Here is a 19,499-nt window from a genome sequence, read left to right as displayed (position 1 = left end):
TACGTTATCCGTTATAGAAAAGAAACCCTTGAAATCTGTGGGCACATAACAACACATTGTCACTAAGTGTGAGGACATGATGTAAGGTGATTTTCACAAGTTTATTTGAAGCCTGTGTAGTCTAATAGACAATGTGAAAGTGATGTTTTCTAGAAGACATGTGGTTACTTTCTATCTAATTTACAGAAACGATTTTTCACAAATTATTTTCTTTAATTAGATCTGTTTTTATGGCTAAAAGACTTGTCCTAATCTATCAGTGCTAGAAACTTCAATAGAAAATAGAAGATACTCTTCTTTCTCACCACAGCTGGTCTGCATTGCTGCAAAAATACCTCAAATGTCTAAGGTATTTTTTTTAAGTTTATTTATTTATTTTGAGAGATAGCGAGTGGGGGAAGAGCAGAGAGAGAGAAAGAGAGAGAGAGAGAGAAGAGAGAGAGAGAGAGAGAGAGAGAGAGAGAGAGAGAGAGAATCCCAAGCAGGCTCCACATTGTCAGTGCAGAGCCCAATGCCGGGCTGGAACTCACAAATCCTGAGATCATGACCTGAGCCAAAATCAAGAGTCAGGCACTTAACCGACTGAGCCATCCAGGTGCCCTCTAAGGCATTTTTATGTAAAAAGTAGAAGGCAAAATAGTTAAGAGTCAAGAGGCTTTATTTAGCATTCCAACCTAGGATTATAGCCAAGTTGTACGAAAGATTAGATAGGTATTCGGGGGCTAATTAGTTAATGTGTGGCTCAATTTTAATAAATAGCACAGAATTGTAGTAAAAGATAAATTGTAACAAACATGCAAGCCATTTAATGTGGTGCCCAGCACATAGGAAGCCTTTAATAAGTGGACCACTACTCCGATTTCGGACAAGCCTGGATTAACTTTACCTAGTTTTTAATCAGTTAGTACATATTCTTTTGTGCCTGCCTTTTTCTATCACTCTGCATTGTGTTTCTGAGCTTCAGCTGTGTTATTGGACACAACAATGATGTGTTCGTTTTCACTGATGTATAGATTTCAATTATGTTACTATGCCACAATTTACTTATCTATTCTACCCCAAGTGGCCATTCCACTGGGGGATGTTACAAATAACGCTACTGTGGATATCCTCATTCTACCACGTGCCTTTTGGTAAACATACGTATGTATTTCTGTTGACCGTACACCTAGGAGAGCAATCGCCGAACCATATATAAGTGTGGTATATACACAAGTGCCAAAGCAGTTTTCCAACCAACAGGACAGAAGAGTCCAGGAGCTCTAATTCTCACCACAATATTGTTGCCTTCTATCTTTTTCATTTTATTTATTTTGGTGGGTTCCTAGTTGTACCTCCTTGAGGTTTTAGTTTGTATTTCCTTGATGACTGATGAAGGTGAGCACATAGGTCTGGTACTAGTTCATGGCTGGCCTGCAGTTTACAGGACGAAACTAATAGTGTAGACTCAGGGGCACCTGGGTGGCTTAGTCGGTTAGGCATCCATCTCTTGGTTTCCGCTCAGGTCATCGTCTCACGGTTCGTGAGTTCGAGCCCCCCGTCAGGGTCTACACTGTTGGTGGTGAGGGGCCTGCTGGGATTCTTCTCTCTCTCTCCCTGTCTCTCTCTCTCTCCCCCCCCTCCCTTGCTCGTGCTCTCTCTCTCTCTCTCTCACTCAAAATAAACAAATAAAAATTTTTTAAAAACTTTATTAAAAAAAAAAAATAGTGTAGACTCAGGCCCCATTCCCAAGTGCGGACCAGCCGGAGGCTGTGAATCCTCAGGGATTCTCCATCATAGCCCCACAGAGAAACAAAGCCGAGACAGCAAACTTGCCAACTTTCTCTGCTGTCTGCAGATGGCTGTCCGGTTTGTTATTTTATTTTGTTTATTTTCTAGTTCACCCTCTGCCTGTGGGCAGCGGCTCCTGGACTCCAACCTGCGTGGGGTGGCGGAGGGCCACTTCCTGCCTGAGTGGGTTGGGGCTGTGTCTCTAGCTCCCCTGCATTCAGAGGCTCTAGTTAGTTCTTCTGATCCAAATATGCCTCCTGGACATTCAGAGTTTTCTGCTCACTCACCTTCCCGATCTCAGCTCCCACTTTCTTTTTATCCATCACAATTTTCTTTTTCTCTCTGGAAGTTTCACCTATTGATTTAAAAGGTGGTTTTTTTCACATTGTGTTCATATTTCTAGGTGTGGGAAAACAATGAGATTTTGGGAAATTTAGTTCTCCACTTTCTTTTAAGAGTGCTGTATAAAGATGTACTCTGCATATGTTTATTCTGCTAGCAGAACCCTTGTGGCTTGTGGTGGCAAGGCCTCTGTTGTGCTCAGGGCTCATTGACACTTGGAAAGGGGGACTTTGGGTCTCATCGAGGCCCCACAGCACACAACAAGAAGGCAAATCTTCCGAAGCTCCCCGTCACATAAATCATCCAAAGCAGCAACAGGCCTCACTAGCAAAGGCACTTCTCTACTCCCCTGTGAAGACAAGAACGGAGTCTGTGTTCCTTTGTGAATCTATAACATCAGGCCTTTAAAAAGAAACTAGCTAATAAACAATCAGGTAAAAAGGCAGACAGTGATGATGCCAAGACGTTACCCAGAATTAAGAACATTCTGCCCTCTCTCTCACAAAAGTACAAGGAAGATAAAGTGCCCACCAAAGGAAGCAAAGGGAAAAACATAAGAGGCAGTGTGGTTTAATTATTTATGAAGTTTTAGCAAGTTGCTATATTTTAAAATGTTTCGCTTTATTAAATTTCTCGTGACAACATATTCTTGGCCAATAAGCTGATATTGAAGGTGCCTTATACCTAGATTGCATGCAAAACCCAACATTTGAAATCATATAACTATACAGTTTATCATACAACTCCAAAGCATTTACTGATTTCAAGCAAATCATTAAATTTCCATCTTTTTTATTAGTTCCTAAAATGACTTTTTAACGTTAGTTTTGTGATCATGTCCAGTGAGAAATAGCATTCCCCCTAATCTGTCACCCTGTGGATAATTCTTATTGGAAATAGAAAAAATTTCTCAGCTTGATTTCCTTCATTGTAGTCAATTAAATAATTCCCCTTTTTAAATGCCTTCATTGTAATTTAATACATTTTTGCTACCTGCAAGCAGTGAAAAAAAAAGAGGATTATTTCAAAATCGTGTTATACCCAGTAAACATCTAAACTATTCTAGTTCATCTTTCATTACAGAAACAAAGGCATTTAAAAAGAGATGTCAGTCTCTGTGAAAACAAAGCCTTCTGTATTCACATGTGCACCGATCTCTTCTGAGTTTTGCAAAGAAAAACAAGTTGGAGACCACACTCTGTGGACACCGAGGGATGACCCAGGTGATTGCTGGGGGTTCTTCATCAGCATTCTGTGATAACAAGAACGTGGACTCCTTCTCGTTGAGATCCATGACCATTTGCGCTAACTGCCAGGAGGCTGGATTCTGACTTCCAACCACTGATATCTTTGTGAAAATCAGTCTACATCCACCCTTTAAAAGCACTAACGAATTAATCAGAACTTTGGAAAGCAAAGAAGAATTGAGAAATTTTAGTAAAAGAATGAGATGTTAAAAACAAACTAGAAGGAGGCAAGGCTTCGCCTTGCTATTGACCTTCTCAGACCAAATGCAACTGCTGCCTTAAAACGAAAAGCAAAACAAAACAAACAAAACAAAAATGAACAGCACATGCCTTGAAGAACAGCACTACTTCGATCACTATTTATTTCCAGTTATTTACATCTTTGTGGTTATAGCCAGTGTTCCAGCCAATATTGGGTCTCTGTGTGTGTCTTTTCTGCAAGCAAAGAAGGAAAATGAATTAGGAATTTACCTCTTCAGTTTATCACTATCAGATCTGCTCTACACATCAACTCTCCCTCTATGGATTGATTACACTTGGAATAATGACAACTGGACGTTCTCCCATGCTCTGTGCAAAGGGAATGCTTTCTTCATGTACATGAACTTTTACAGCAGCACAGCATTCCTCACCTGCATCGCCGTTGACCGGTATTTAGCAGTTGTCCACCCTTTGAGGTTTTCTTTTCTAAGGACAAGAAGATCTGCCTTCGTGGTCAGCCTGTCCATCTGGGTGTTGGAAACCATGTTCAATGGTATCATTCTGTGGAAAGATGAAACGACTATAGAATACTGTGAGGCCAAAAAGTCTAATTTTACTTTATGCTATGACAAATACCCCCTGGAGAAATGGCAAATCAATTTGAACTTGTTTAGGACGTGTACAGGCTATGCAATACCTTTGGTCATTATAATGATTTGCAACCAGAAAGTCTACCAAGCTGTGCAGCATAATCAAGCCACGGAAAACAACGAAAAGAAGAGAATCATAAAACTACTTATTAGCATCACGTTGACTTTCGTCCTGTGTTTCACTCCCTTTCATGTGATGCTGCTGATTCGCAGCATTTTAGAGCATGATGTGAACCCTGATAAACATATATTTGACCACAACAAGTCCGGGAATCCAACTTACACAATGTATAGAATCACGGTGGCACTAACAAGTTTAAATTGTGTTGCTGATCCAATTCTGTACTGTTTTGTAACTGAAACAGGAAGAGCTGATATGTGGAATATATTAAAATTCTGTAGTGGGAAGCTTAATAACTCACAAGGGCAAAGAAAAAGCATACTTTCTATGTCTACCAGAGACACCGTGGAATTAGACATCCTGGAATAGAAGTGAAGACTTTTTCTTTTTTTTTAAGGTACACAGTATCATATCCTCAAGTTTACATTTTGAAGAGGAAATCTAGCATGGGGGGGAGTAGGTGTTCCAATTGAATATTCTAATCTTCTTCAATGGAAATCTTTTAGAAGATCTTTTTTAATGAGTATTAAACAAAATTTAATATTATCCTAGTGACTCAGGATCGTTATTATTGATGGCAATTGATTTTTTTTTTAATATATGCTATAACCTTTCAGAGGTCAGTAAGATGTATGGAACTCTATGTCCTTAAATCAGTGAGCTTTGTGTCTGCTTTTCATGATTTTTCTCAGTCATTCTATGGATTTCAGACCATCAACTATCCTTTTTCCCGACTGTATGTACCTGTCTCCAACAACCCCAACTACTAAATACTGCTTCTAACCTTCTCATTAGTTAACAAATATTTATTGAGCTCTTTTTATACTTAGGCTTTGTGTTAAGTATTGGGGTTACAGAAGAAATGGTCTCATGAAGTCTTAGGAAGTTTGCATCAACTTGGAAACCTAGTCATTAAGACTGTAAGACTTTTTATAAACAAAAAGCAAATGGGCTCTGAGCAAGAGTCTGAAGGCCTCTTCCATGATGTAAATCTATGAGCTCTGTGAAAGCTCTTTCAGCTGCTCAGAGACCTTCTTTACTCCTTTAAAATGATAGTTTTTAAAAACTTTACAGTTAAGTACAACATACTTGAAATTATCAGAAGTTTAATGTCTAGACGAAAAGACCTATTATAGACAACAAAGAAACTTATTGCATTAAATCTTACATTCAGGGACTTCTTTTTGGACTTTGAATAGAGAATCTTGATACAATGTATTCTTTTATATTTGTATTTTCTCATTGTGGACATCACTCTGCCTAATTTTAAGTAAGCATTCATTAGGTAGACAATTTTATGAACCAAAGTATTTTTTTTTTATCAGACACTTCCCCTTCTCTCCTTCTCTCCTCTTCTTTCTCTTCCCTCTCTGCTTCTGTCTGTCCTTCTACTCCTCCTCCCTGCAAAATGATCTGATTACAAATGTTTTGGTACCATTTGATGCCCTCACATTACCTGTTAACAACAACAACAACAACAATAAAAACCCAACTAGTATCTTTTCAGTAATGAGGTTGTAGGCACACACTAATAAATCAGTGAGTGCACATACTGTCTACATTTTCTATTAAAGTTTTCAGTGATGGTTCAGGTACACAAGAGAAAGCCATCTTGCTCTGAGGCTGTTTGCGTACTCTCTGTTCTTTGCATTTTTCTGATCATAAAGTCTCTGGAGAATTAGTAGATTCTGTCTGGTCATGCTGAGATACACTTACATATGCCTAAAAGCTAAAGATCCACCACTAAAATGAAGAGTAATTAAAAGAGTTTCGACTGTTAATTAACTATTGGTAAATTATTGGCAGCCTGTAACGTGAATACTTGTAAAAGTAAGAGGTCCGGAAACAATGTTGCCCGCATCTGGAAACTCAAATGCCAATTAAGTGTCTTGTCCAAGATCACACAGTTAGGTTGGAAGCAGGGCCAGGCTTGAACCCCAAGATCTTGACTTCCCTCTAGAGTTGCTTTTCCTCCTTTATATTTGTTGGTTTGTTTGTTCTTAACACTTCGACCATTTCTTTCTGTAGGGATGCAAAAGATATATACGCATAAAGAGTTATTCGGGAGAGTCATTGGACTTATATCAGAATAAGGGAAAAAAGGAGAGTTGTTTTATTAATGAATACCTCTGGCAATATAATCAGTTACATGGATAGTAGCTAAGATGATCTGTTACGAAGAGCTGGTCAGGACTTTCCCTCAGTTGGCTATATAAAGAGATGCGGCGAATACAAATCCGTGGCACCCTTAATAAGAATGTCCTACTTAATGATTAGCAACAGAATCATTGATTTAGAATGTTGTAGGGTAAGTTAAAAATGAACCAAGCTGCCAAAATCTTTGAGCAGCCTATCCATCCTGTCAGAGCAGGCCAGTCTCGGAGAGCCCATGGTTGGGGGATGTTCTCCTGGTTTCAGGGCAAAGCACTCTAGACAGGATCTCCAATCACCTACAGTCCCAACATTGGGAAGTTAACCCTTCAGTTTTGAAAAGCTTTTTAAATTCCTAATTACAGTCCTCCATTGAACAGAAAGTCTGTCTGGAAGGAGAAAGACCTTGTCACTATTATCTTCCTGGGACTTTGTTGGCAGAAGACCCAGATTGGAATGCCACCCATCATCCACTTACGAACTGTTTGACCTTAAAGAATTTTCATGCTCTCCCTAAGGCTCAGTCTCTGTAGATTGCGGGGGCAATAGTAACACTTGCTTTTAACAAGTAGGCATGAAAAACACTTTGTAAAACTGTGATGAGATCTCTAAATGTTCATTATTACTAGTTATTCTCATCTTTGTCAAGATACGTAGACAGCTACCCAGTGATGAGGGAGCATAAGGCAAGCTGACACCCTGCAAACAACCCCTCCTGCCCCGCTCCGACCACCCCGCCCCTCCTCATCCTACCCCCCAGCCCAACCCACACCCCCTAAGTCACCTCCAAGCCCCACCCCCAGGTGGGATATGCCTGATATTCCTCAGGAACTCCCAGCTGCCCAAGAACAAAGGAAAGGAAAGAAAACAGATGGTTAACAGAGATCACAGTCCTGCAGGACATAAGTCTCCATCAGTTTACAAGTATCTTAGTAAATTACGAGAAAAAAAGGCAATCTTCTCCATAGCCTAATCTCCAGAAACCTATAGACTCGGTTTCCTGGAGCCCCACCGTCACCCCTCCATAGTGATAATGGGGGACAAAGGCAAGAAGGAAATGGTAGGTAAAGTTAAATTTCTTTCTAACCTTCAGCCCATTGGCAAATACTTGAGGCAGGGGGAGTATAACATTTCTCCAGGAACCCCCTACCGTTTTAATAGTAATGATTTGCTAGAAGGAAAAACAACCTTCACTTGACAATAACTAGGCCTCCAGTATCCTGTGAGTCTTCTTTAGCATATGAAAATCCCTTTGGAAACTTCCTCTTGCCTTTACCTCCCCAGACTCCGTAGCATATAACCAGTCATTCTTCACAACCCCAGCGCAGCTCTTCTGCCCATGGGTCCTGTCCTCGTGCTCTAATAAAACCACCTTTTTTGCACCAAAAACACCTCAAGAATTCTCTCCTGGCCATCAGCTCTGAACCCCCATCACTCCAAAACCCTGTCACCGAGAGACAGAAGAGTTCTTAGGACACTGGGGCAGGAATGTAGCAACGTGAGCTGACCAGGGCTGGCTGCAGCACACCCTTGCCCTCTTTACTTCTTCCGGGTGGCTAAGCACTTCCGTTAAGGTAACTTAAGGGTCTCCGTTGTTCCTGGCTCTGTGGCACATTCTCAACAGCACCTGCTCCTGGCAGTTCACAATTCTGTGGACGTCACCATGAACAGATGGGCAGGTGTCCGTCTTTAATTGGTTTAAGTTTCTCCCTTTTCATTTCCTTATTCAGAATGTTATTTTTTATTTTCATGAACTCTAAAGTTAGACATCTGAGACAGGCCAGTGAGCAAACTGAGCACAGGTTTTTAAAACCTCCATTCATACCTAGTCTGAAGAAGCTTTGTGGGTGAAGGAGAAGTTAAAAGATACCAAAAATAACCACCTCATTTGGATCAAATGATACAGCATCATCTGCTTAGGGGCAACCTTGGCAAATCTGCTTCCCCAACGTCATTTATTCCATTTCCTCTTGGCAATTTAAGCCATAAATTCTCCCAAAGACGTTATATTTCCATTCTTTAATGTTATGATCAGGTAAACAATTATTTACCAATTACCTCCGTTGACCTTGCAAACTTATTCATTTTGAATTACACAACACCAGTTTTAATTGTTGTAATGTTTATTTATTTTTGAGAGAAAGAGAGACACAGAGCAAGCGGGGGAGGGGCAGAGAGAGAGGGAGACACAGATTCTGAAGCAGGCTCCAGGCTCTGAGACGTCAGCACAGAGCCCGACGTGGGGCTCACATCCACGGACCGTGAGATCATGACCTGAGCCAAAGTCAGTGCTTAACCGACTGAATCACCCAGGCACCCCTACACAATGCCAATTTTAAAATAGAATCTGTGATGCATGGCATGGGGGCATTTCTTTTTCCAACGCATCTGTCTTGCCCTGGGCTGCTTTCAGTCCAGCCACCACTGCCATCAATCTGTCATTTATGCATGAGCCCCTGTTCTTGGCTGGCTAAACCGGTCCACAGGTTGCTATGGAAGCACAACAGCTACAACAACACCCTGACTCGAGAAGGCCTCTGGGATAACAGACGTCTTTGTCTAGGTCCATTGGAGAACCCTGCCATGCATCAGTAGGCTGTTCCTCCGACAGACACACCCACACGCAAATAACACATATTCACAGACCCGACAACCTGCCCCATCTCACAAAAACAAACAAACAAAAATTCCTGGGATCTTTCAGCACATGTTTGTACTATTATGTAAGATGTCTAATACCAACTAGGAGAACATGAATTACCTCTTTAATTTCTGAAATGATGTGCCACATGGGTGTTTTCATTTTCTTTTTACTAGATCAGCAGTCAAGGGGTCATTGTTAAGATTCTGCCTATCTCTACTCCCTTCTTTTTCCCTCAGCCAGAAGTTGCAGCCAAAGACTATTCTGGAAAATAGTACTCTGGAAAAACCCAGTTCTGGCTGAGTTGTTTTATTTACATCTTCTGGGCAGAAACCGATGGGGAAGAATAACTGATGGGGAAGAAAGCAGGAACAGGGCACCTGGGTGGCTCAGTCGGATAAACGTCCAGCTTCAGCTCAGGTCATGATCTCACAGTTGGTGAGTTTGAGCCCCCCATTGGGCTCTGTGCTGACAGCTCAGAGCCTGGACCCTGGTTCAGATTCTGTGTCTCCCTCTCTCTGCCCCTCCCCTGCTCACACACACTCTGTCTCTCTCTCTCTCAAAAATAAATAAACATTAAAAAAATTTTTTTAATAAATAGATAAAAGAAAGCAGGAACATCCTGTTTTGTTCTTTGTTTATAAAATAAACACCTGACTGGATTCAACTTAAAAAAAAATGACCATTTGTTTCTTTTCTTTTTTTTTTTTTTTTTGGCCTCTCATACAGCTTAAAGATGGAGCACAAGGTGATTAAGTTCATGTTATTTAGTTGCATTCGCCGAACGCCCCTTGTTTGCAGGAACAAGCTGACAATGGCAAAATTGGGTCAAACTTGGTTGAGGGGGAGCTATGTGGGAGTTCGGATTCCTTCTCCTCCAAAGATCCTTTTCTTGCTGCATCATGTGTTGCTGGCCAAGACAAATCCCACAGAGGACTTGCCTGTGGCCACTAGGTGTCGATCATGTTCTAGTTAGAACCTTGTATGTTGTTCTGGGCTGACCGCCACTCCCAAAGAGCAGAGTACCATAATGTGACGGTTTTTCTATCCAAGACACAAGACATATCCCCTATAAATTGGAAATGAAGGGGGGAAATGTTGAAATTCAGTTTCCATGACTTGTTTCTGTGCTTCCTGGAAAGCTCAGTAATCATCAGATAATTTCACTTGGTTTAAACTCCACATATATTTTTTTTCCAGCTGCTCAAAATTGCTCACCCTACATGTAAGAGAATACAGGCTACACTGTGTAATTACTGCAGGGTTGTGGGTATAACGTGGATGACTTATTTAGTTGTCTTACCCGTGTAAGAAAATCCTGGCCACCCTTCACATACATAGGCATGTAACACATTTGAAACATCAGAAGTTTGCAGTTCTACTATGATAAAATTATTATCTAGGAAATTCAATATCTGTATGACTTTTAATTTCAAATTTATTGTTGTATATCTCAGCACTAAAAATATATCTGTTGTTTTGAATCGTTTACATCTGTACCTCCCCAAAGATAAGTAAGGCAGTCATAACTTAATGGCGTTTACATATCATTAAACACATAATGGCTTCTAATCTGTTTTTCTTCTGCCTATAATTTTGTTAAGCCCTTTATGAAACACCAGTGAATCTTTACACATTTAGAAAATAGGTTATGATTTCTCAAATAATGTTGCAATTATGTGTTCCAAAAGCAAGCCAATAAAAAAACAAGCTAGGGAAGACTCCGTATTGTTCGCCGCAAGCTCTGAGAATAAAAATATAAATTTTGTTATTGAGGAAATGTGTGCTCCATTAATTTCAAATCAAATACAACCAAGAAATCTTGCTCTACAATGATGTGACTTGCCGGTGCTATGAAAAATATTAACGTGAGTTCCTGGCATTTCATTGATCCCCCTCGGGTATGTAATTGAACTTGTAAACATCCTTCCAAAAGAATCCTGTTCAAAATTATTGTACAATTTATGGTGTTGACTCCAAGACTATTGACACTTACTAACAAATGGATGAACTTGGAAACCCTGATTTCATTTCACAGTTAATTATAGCACATCAAAGGATTGAAATAATGGACTAAAAAGTGCCTCTGTAGAAATGCCACAGAGAGGTGTACCATGAATCTTTGCAAGGACGCACGTGAGGGCCAGATCTATTAGGCTCTATCAGTGTTTTTCAATATATATACCTAAAAAGTATGCTCTCATGCCATTCACCCATTCATGGAGATGACACTTGCTGATGCTAAGGAAAGCCATTTTAAGTCTTCAGGGCAATGCCTTTGGTGCATCACTGGCAGTTCATCCAAGAAGGGAAAGTGTGATATCTGTGTTCAAAGTGTGATATCTGTGGGAAAGGAAGACCTACTTACTTCATTGTAACACTTGCCCAGTCTTCCTTGGATTAAAGGATTGCCAAGGCAAAGCAGGGTCTGAGATAAGCGGAGACTCTCCTTCTTGCTCTACAAATCTTGTTCTGACCCCTAAAAGGACTACTATTAAGGGTGTTCTCACTAGTAATCAGAATTGTTTGTTGAGTGAATAAATGATAAGTTAGTTAACGGAGTGAACTAAGAATGGTACAATTTCTTACTTTGTCCTAGCCCTAGAGTTCAGTATCTGAAACCCTTGCAACGATTTGGATTGTGGCTGAAAATTGTCAAGATTATATGGGAAAGTAAGTTTGAAGAGAGAGAGTGTCCTTTTTAGAAAGCCTTAATTAACGTTTTTTACATTTGTTAAAGTAAAACAGATAGAGATATTATCAATGACATATTATTCATCTTAAATCCATAAAAACAGGTCGTGTCATGTTGATTTCCATCTGTCACTCCTTACTTATAAGAAATTTTATGATGTTCATTCCCCAAATCTTTGGTAAGATGTTAGAAAATTGACTTGATCGTATTGCAGACTATTCAATAACATGAGTCTGTTCGTTGATTCAGTGCTAAATATATATGTATATTTATGTATAATTTATATATGAATTGCTACCTTTTCTTTAAATGAATTTAATTGCAACTCCCAGCCCAGATACCACCAAGCTATAGGAAATTCCATCTCAGTCATTACTGGGCTGTCCTCCTCTTTCAGGTTCATACCAGAATCAGGGAGGTTCACACCATGCTAAGAAAATAGAGGAGTGGTCTTCGATTTCCAGTCTCTAACAAATGACCACAGATGTTACCTAAGCTGTCATGTTACCAGTGTAACCTCACGGGCTCTTTGCTGCCTCCCTGACTATCCTGGGGCCCAGGGCTCATTGACAAGACTGAGTACAAACCGTCTGACATTCCCTTCAAAATCCATTAGTTCCTGGCTTCAGGAGTGGGCCATGCACCTGAGTTAAGCCAATCAAAGCAGCCCAATGCCCTGGACCAACGATTCAGTGGGTCCAGTGGTGGGCATGTGACCTAACCTGCTCGTAATGCTAGGATAAGGGCTCTGGCTTTTGCTCCGGATGATGTGCTAGGCAGTTAAGGTACTGGAATCTCATGGCCATTTTGTGGTTATGAAATAGCCATCACGTGGAAGAAAAGAAGAACTCAGGGAATGGCAGAGCACTGGACCTGGGTCCTATGATGTGGTGAGCCTCTGCACACTACAGTTACATGAACCAAATAAACCTCCTTGTTCTTTAAATCAATCTGAGTCAGGGTTTTTTCCTTCTTAGAACCCCAAAGGGTCTTACTGGAATGTGGAACGTGGAAGTGAGGGTGCTGTAAGATTGTTGAATAAGCGGGGCTGAAGATGTATGATGGAGAGGGCAATGAGGACATGTCTAGCTGGTGAAGTTACTGGCCATTGTTATTAAATGGTAGCAAAATAACCATTTAAACTGTTTCCTGTTGCAACCTGGGACTCAGAAAATGTCTACCAAGGCTCTCACATCAGGGAATTGCCAAAAAAAAAAAAAAATCAAGACATTGGAGTCTTTGAGCTTCTTTTTACAGGCTTCAATAAAGTTCTGCAAGAGAAAGGTAAAACAATTCAATTTTTGTAAGACCTTTCCTGATATATTTTCAAATCTAATAAATGCTGCTGCCTTGAGGGGCCCATTCACTAAAGCGATGTGTTTTCACACTTCAGAAAAAGGGTGAATTTTAGCTAGAAAAAGGAAGTCAGTATTATCTGTGAGTCACTAGTGAGCAGAGTGTCAAAAGCTAGACATTATGGAGAAAGAAACGAATTTTGAAACTCCTCAGGCTTCCTTTTCATATCAAGAACCAAACTAGATGACTTACACTCGGAGTCTCCTATAAGGGAAGTGAGAGCAAGTTATGATATAAAGGAAGATCTTATTATGCAAGAAAATAGAAAAGCCTGGCATCCTGACCCCACTGGCCCTGGGGATGAGACAAGGAAAAATTAGAATAAATATGTCAGAGACAAATGTTCAACCTCACAACCTGAGGAGCAGTGGGAACTTCCAGAGTTGGTGAGAGGGAAGAGTCAATGCTAGCAATCTGCTTTCCCTACAGACAGCTGCAAGCCTCTGGGAGAAATCCCATATTCATTATGAAGCGTATCAGTGTAGTACCCAAATAGAGATTAGCGTACAGTTGTGCTGGTTGAGCACTGCACAAGAAATCCATGTCTGAGGGGCACCGTTCATTTCACAGACATTGTGGATCTATACATTTATTATAGCAGCTTTGGAGCATTGGCAGCGAAGTATTCTAACAGAATCAGCATGACTGGAAGAAAAGTGTCTTAAGGAAGATGCATTTTTTTCTGATTGGCATAGAATGCCATATGAGCAGCTTAACCTGGCCTCACCCCTGCCATCACAAGGTCATGTAAGCCTCTTCCACTCCAGAGCCATCGTGGGAGGAGCTAGGGTACGTGGAACTTACCTGTAAAACTGAGTGTTTACCCCAAAGTAGCTGAGTTAAACCAGTTAGACAGTTTATGCAGGAAGGGGTCGAGATATTTTTAATTCACAAGCAGAATAACTTTTTGTACCCTGCTACTCAGCAGGTTGGTGTCTCAGAAGGAAGAAGAGACCAGTGAGGCAAAATAAAGCTGCTTTTTTGTGTGTGCACAATTGGGTTTTAGTGTGTCAGATGTCAAAGCTTTGGCTGGAGGTGGCCTGCTGGAACAGAGAGAGAAAGAAGCATACTTTTCTTCTAAAAAATCCCGTCTACCTATGACCTACCTATAAGCCAGGTTGATTGTACGTCCCATCACTAGAGCAATGATTCTCAAACTTTCATGTTTATAAGAATCATCTGGGAATCTTGGTTCAAAAGATCTCTGTTCAATAATTCTGAGGCAGACACTGAGACACTGCATTTCTAGCAAATTCCCAGGTGATGCTGATGCTGCCAGGCCCTGGGTCCAGGTGTTGAGTTGCACAGTTTAGAGACTAGAGTCACAGTTCTCAGACTTTTGCATGCAATAGAGTCATGTGGAAGACTTGTTAAAATGGAATGCTGTGTTGCTACAACATTGTGATTTATAATAAGACATCCATAGCTGGTCTTCGACGGGCTTTCTGACACAGAGCTCCTGAAACCCTTGGGATTTCCTAAGTGATAAAAGTCCTAGGGGCATCTCTGTTTCTAATATTTGGTCTTTGACTCCATCCCTGACATACAGCTCCTGAAAGTCTTATAATTCCTAAGTCATAAGACTGTCTTGCTTTAATGAGGTGATTGGGTGGGCTCGTGGATGGGGCATAGATGAGACTGGTCACTGGAGAGAACAAGACATGATTAGAAATTTAGAATCTTCAGGGGCGCCTGGGTGGCTCAATCGGTTAGCGTCTGACTCTTGGTTTCGGCTCAAATCACGATCTCAAGGTTCGTGGGTTTGAGCCCCGCACTGAGCTCTGTGCTGATGATGCAGAGTCTGCTTGGGATTCTCTCTCTCCCTCTCTGTCTCTGCCCCTCCTCTGCTCAGTCTCCATCTCTCTCTCTCGCTCTCTCTCTTGCTCACTCAAAACCAAATAAATATTTAAGTTAGAATTTTTTTTTTTAATTTTTTTTTCAACGTTTATTTATTTTTGGGACAGAGAGAGACAGAGCATGAACGGGGGAGGGGCAGAGAGAGAGGGAGACACAGAATCGGAAACAGGCTCCAGGCTCTGAGCCATCAGCCCAGAGCCTGACGCGGGGCTCGAACTCCCGGACCGCGAGATCGTAACCTGGCTGAAGTCGGACGCTTAACCGACTGCGCCACCCAGGCGCCCCTTAAGTTAGAATTTTAAGCCTCACCCCCATTCTCTTGAGAAAAGAAAAGGGTTAAAAATGGAGTTCATGATTGATCATGCTCTACCTGAGGAAAACCCCTTAAAAATCCCCAAAGTTGAGTTGAGGGAGCTTCCAGGTGGGCAAACACATTCACCCTGCAAGGATAATGCACCCAACTCCGCAGGGACAGAAGCTCCTGCACCTGGGACCTTCCCAGACCTTACCCAATGAATCTCTTCACCTGGATGTCCATCTGTATCTTTTATCACATCCTTTAATAAACTGGTCCATGTAAGTGTTTCCCAGAGTTCTGTGAGCAGCTCTAGCAGATGAATGGAACCCGAGGAGGGATTATGGGAGCCTGCTTTGTAGTCAGATCAGACAGAAGTTGTGGGTAACCTGAAACCTACTACTTGCAGTTGGCATCTGAAGTGGGTGGAAGCAGTCGTGGAGAACTGAGTCCTCCACCAGTGGGATCTGACCCTGTCTCCAGGTAGACAGCATCAGAATTGCGTTACATCGCGGGACACCAAGCTCGTGCCGCAGAATTGTTTGTTGTGGAGAAAAATTCCCACACGTGTGGTGACCAGAAGTGTCAGAAGTGGAGTGTTTTGTGTGAGTAGTAAAAAAAGACACACAAAACACATACTGTACGGAAAAACTGGGTAGGGTTTTCCTTTACACCCCCATTCCCAGAGCTTCTGATCCAGTAGGGGTGGGGTGGGGCATTTCTGACAAGTTCCCCAGGAACTGATGTAGGCAGGCCATACTTCTGACAACTCCTGCTCTAATAATGCAGCCGTATCCCAGGCCCTTCTTTATCAATTACCCCTACCCAGAATAAAGGTACAACCTCTCCCACAGTGAGGATACAACTGGCATACGGTCCATAGGCAAGGGGTATATTTGTGGGTCCCTTCCAGTCTCGAGTTCAGTCCTAACCTGTGGCTGCTAAGAGACAGAAATCATCAAGACTCAAAAACCATGACCGAAACGGTTTCTGGCTATGGTCTCCAACTAGCAGAATTGACAAGAAGCGATTAGACTGAAAGCTGTCAGATTAAGGAAGCTGGACAGTCTTTCCCCTCTCTGGTCTCATGGCACGGTGGTGAGGACACATGTGGGTTCTTTGCCATGCCTTAGCTAGTGGTGTTCACCTGTATCCCCTCCACTAGGTCAAAAGCTGTTTGAGAGCAGAAACCATGTTTTATTCACCTCTGTATGTCCTTCAAACCAATGCTTAGGTCCCTTCCTGGAAAAGAGCATAGAGCTCTATACATTCTAGATGTAGCAGGAATCATATTTAGAAGATATTAAAGTGATTACACTTTCCATTCCCATATAAGTGATGTTCTCTCAATGCCCTTCCATCATTAAAGCCCGGTTTATTGTCCAGGAAAAAGGAAGGAGTTATCCAAAAGTCATAGTTCATGAAAGAAAATACTACTTTGTGATGTCTCACTGGGCAGAAAGATGAAGCAGATGTACCGTCTGATTCTAGAAGAAAGCCATAGGGTAGAGAAAGCTAGAGCAAGCGAGAGGACATGTCCCTGGCATCACACCTAGAGAGGTCAATGAGAAAAGTCAGAAACAGAGAGGGTTTCTGCTCCATAGTCTGTTTGGGGACCAGGGAGGGGACCACCTTCAGGGAACTCCCACACCAAAATGAGAAAACAGCAAGAAACAGGAAAATAGACAGGGGGCATACCATGCTTATGCAAAAAAAGATACCTGGGGATTGGTAGACTCATGGGACAGGGGCAAGGAGGGTATTTAAGCATTCTCACATGCTCCTAGAGGTGGGAGGGTATGGAAGAGTGAGGAGGGCCAATGGGTCTACCATGGATCACCGTGGGGGAAACGTGATCTCTGTGGCAAAAGCTGCAGGTAGGTAACCTAGAGCCAGGACAGGATGGAGCAGACTGCTAAGATCTAGAAGATCTGCAGATAGAGTGAGGACACAGGTAAGGGGGAACACTAGACCCCCACTAGGTCAGATCATAAGTTATGTTGACTATCAGGAAGATGCCAGATGGACAGGCAGGACATCTTCTCAAAGGCCAGAGAGGACCAGAGAACAGCCAGCACCAGGACCAGCAGGTAGACATCACCCCCTTCCCCCTCTGCAGAGAGGACAGGTAAGCTTTCCTTTCCTCCCAAGAGCCATCTTATGGGAGGTGCCATTCTATGGGATATCTAAAAGGAGTCCTAAAGGCAACAGGAGTCTTGTTGGATTTGACTGTTTATCCAAAAGATACTAAACAAGTCTTTAAGAGATTGCATAAGCCAGCAGAGACTGAAATACCTTGTACAAATTTTAAGTGTTTTTCCCCACCGTCAGTGGGAATGGAGTTTCCAGGGCAGGAGAATAAGTTTCTTTCCCACATGCAAGTGTAGTCTGTAAAAATGTGACCTCACAACTCAACAAATGTTTGGCAAATTGTGTAGGATTATGCTGGTACACTCATTTTTTACATAAGGCTAGCTTACTTAAGCTGAAGTTTCATCCACTGGGAAACAACAGCAGAAAACCGAGCTACTGTCAAGAGCCTAGAAACAATATCCTGGTCATTGGGTGCTGGAAGGATGGGTGGGTGGATAATAAGGAGGATTAAACACTCTTCAAAAGTGTCCTTCCTCTTTTCTCCAAAGCTCATCTGTTTCTCTGGCATTCATTTGATGAAAATGAATTCAGTCTCTTCCAAGGAAGATACACATAAAGACAGAATGCTAATAATCACAACACCTATAACCACATCTTGCTTATAGTAGGCACTGAATATGTATTTGGTCATTTGATGTGATTAGATTTGAAGAGAGATATGAAAATTACGTGCTGTGCTTGGTTGATTGAATTGAATTGAAGGGGGTAGGACGACGTGAGATCTCTTAGGAATATCAATGTGGCTAACAAGGGCTGGGTATAGTCTTTCTCTGCAGTAGCCTTGATTGGACCGAGAACAGGTCGGCCCCTCTACTATCCTGAAAGTGCTGGGAACAGAGAATGAGCTCATTGCAAGACTTAACTTCCTTCCTAGTTCTACCTGAGTTAGAAGATTGGCCACTGTTTCTCCTCCTCCATATTTAGTTCTAGAAAGACATTTGAAGAACATCTACTACATGTTTCTTCTATTATAGATAAGGAATCTGAGCCCAGCGAGATAAAATAAATTACCAAAGATCCCACAACTTCTCCATGACAGAGATTGGAATAAGGTTCACATCTCCCAGGTCAAGAGTTTTTCCTTTACTGCAGATTCTTTTGGAGGCCCGTGACAAATCAGACCGTCTGAAGGGAAAAAAAAGATTATTGGTCTAGAGAAGAAAAGTCCAGGGGCAATTTCGGGTATGGCTGAATTCAGATGCTCAGCTCATGTTGCCAGGAACACATTTTTTGCCATCTTCTTGTTCTGCCTTTTGTATTTTAGAAGATTTTATATCATGTCGAAGATGGTTCCTGGAACCTCCAGACTTAGGCTCCACAGCTTAGAAAATCCAGTGGGAAGAGAGTCTCTTTCCTGATACTTTTGGCAAAAATCATGATTCTGGTTCCCCTGACTTTGTTCCTCACTTTAAAGCAGTCGTTACGGTTAGAGGTATACAGTTCTCGATTCTCATAGACCATGCCTGCTCCTGGAGTGTAGGGCGGTCACATCTTAATTGTGGAGACTGAAAGAAGAAGAGAGGGTGGCTTCTCAAAGGAAAGTCAGAATGCGGTTATCTAGAGAGGGACGGAGGAGAGTCTGTTTCTGAGACTGCATCCTTCTAGACTGTGTGGTCCACATACACCTGTGACATCAGACACACACCTTGTATTATTCTCCATTGAAAGGGATATAGGTTCATCCAATTTGGGTTTTTTTTTATTTTTTTAATGTTTATTTTTTTATTTTTGATTGAGAGAGAGAACATGAGCCGGGGAGGGGCAGAGAGAGAGGGAGACACAGAATCCGAAGCAGGCTCCAGGCTCTGAGCTGTCAGCACAGAGCCTGATGCGGGGCTCGAACCCACAAACTGTGAGATGGTGACCTGAGCCGAAGTCGGACACTTAACCGACTGAGCCACCCAGGTGCCCCCGTTTATTTAATTTCTGAAAGGGGAGAAATTGGACTCCTCCGCATCAAGGACAGATACTTTCCACAATGTGCATCCTGAAAGGTAATGTCGGGAAGGGCCAGAGGCA

General features: G+C 41.9%; 1 protein-coding gene across 7 annotated transcripts in view; it reads left to right on the top strand.

Moving 5' to 3' along the window:
• Positions 1-19,499, top strand: part of GPR65 (G protein-coupled receptor 65) — a 146,266-nt gene that overhangs the window by 18,095 nt on the left and 108,672 nt on the right. Inside the window, exon 3 of one of the 7 annotated variants that reach the window (XM_047080260.1) lies at positions 3,196-4,877. The exons of the other annotated variants lie outside the window; for them this stretch is intronic. Within the exon in view, the coding sequence (XP_046936216.1) occupies positions 3,675-4,700 (1,026 nt within the window). The 5' untranslated portion in view covers positions 3,196-3,674 and the 3' untranslated portion in view covers positions 4,701-4,877. Of the gene's footprint in view, positions 1-3,195; positions 4,878-19,499 lie in introns of those variants that run through there. 7 annotated transcript variants of the gene reach the window in all.

The sequence above is a fragment of the Lynx rufus genome, unplaced genomic scaffold (genome assembly GCF_022079265.1).
Source record: "Lynx rufus isolate CCGP_SWC_20201006 ecotype Redwood Valley unplaced genomic scaffold, mLynRuf1.p SCAF_17, whole genome shotgun sequence".
NCBI lineage: Eukaryota > Metazoa > Chordata > Mammalia > Carnivora > Felidae > Lynx > Lynx rufus.
This window is presented reverse-complemented; position numbering and strand designations above follow the sequence as displayed.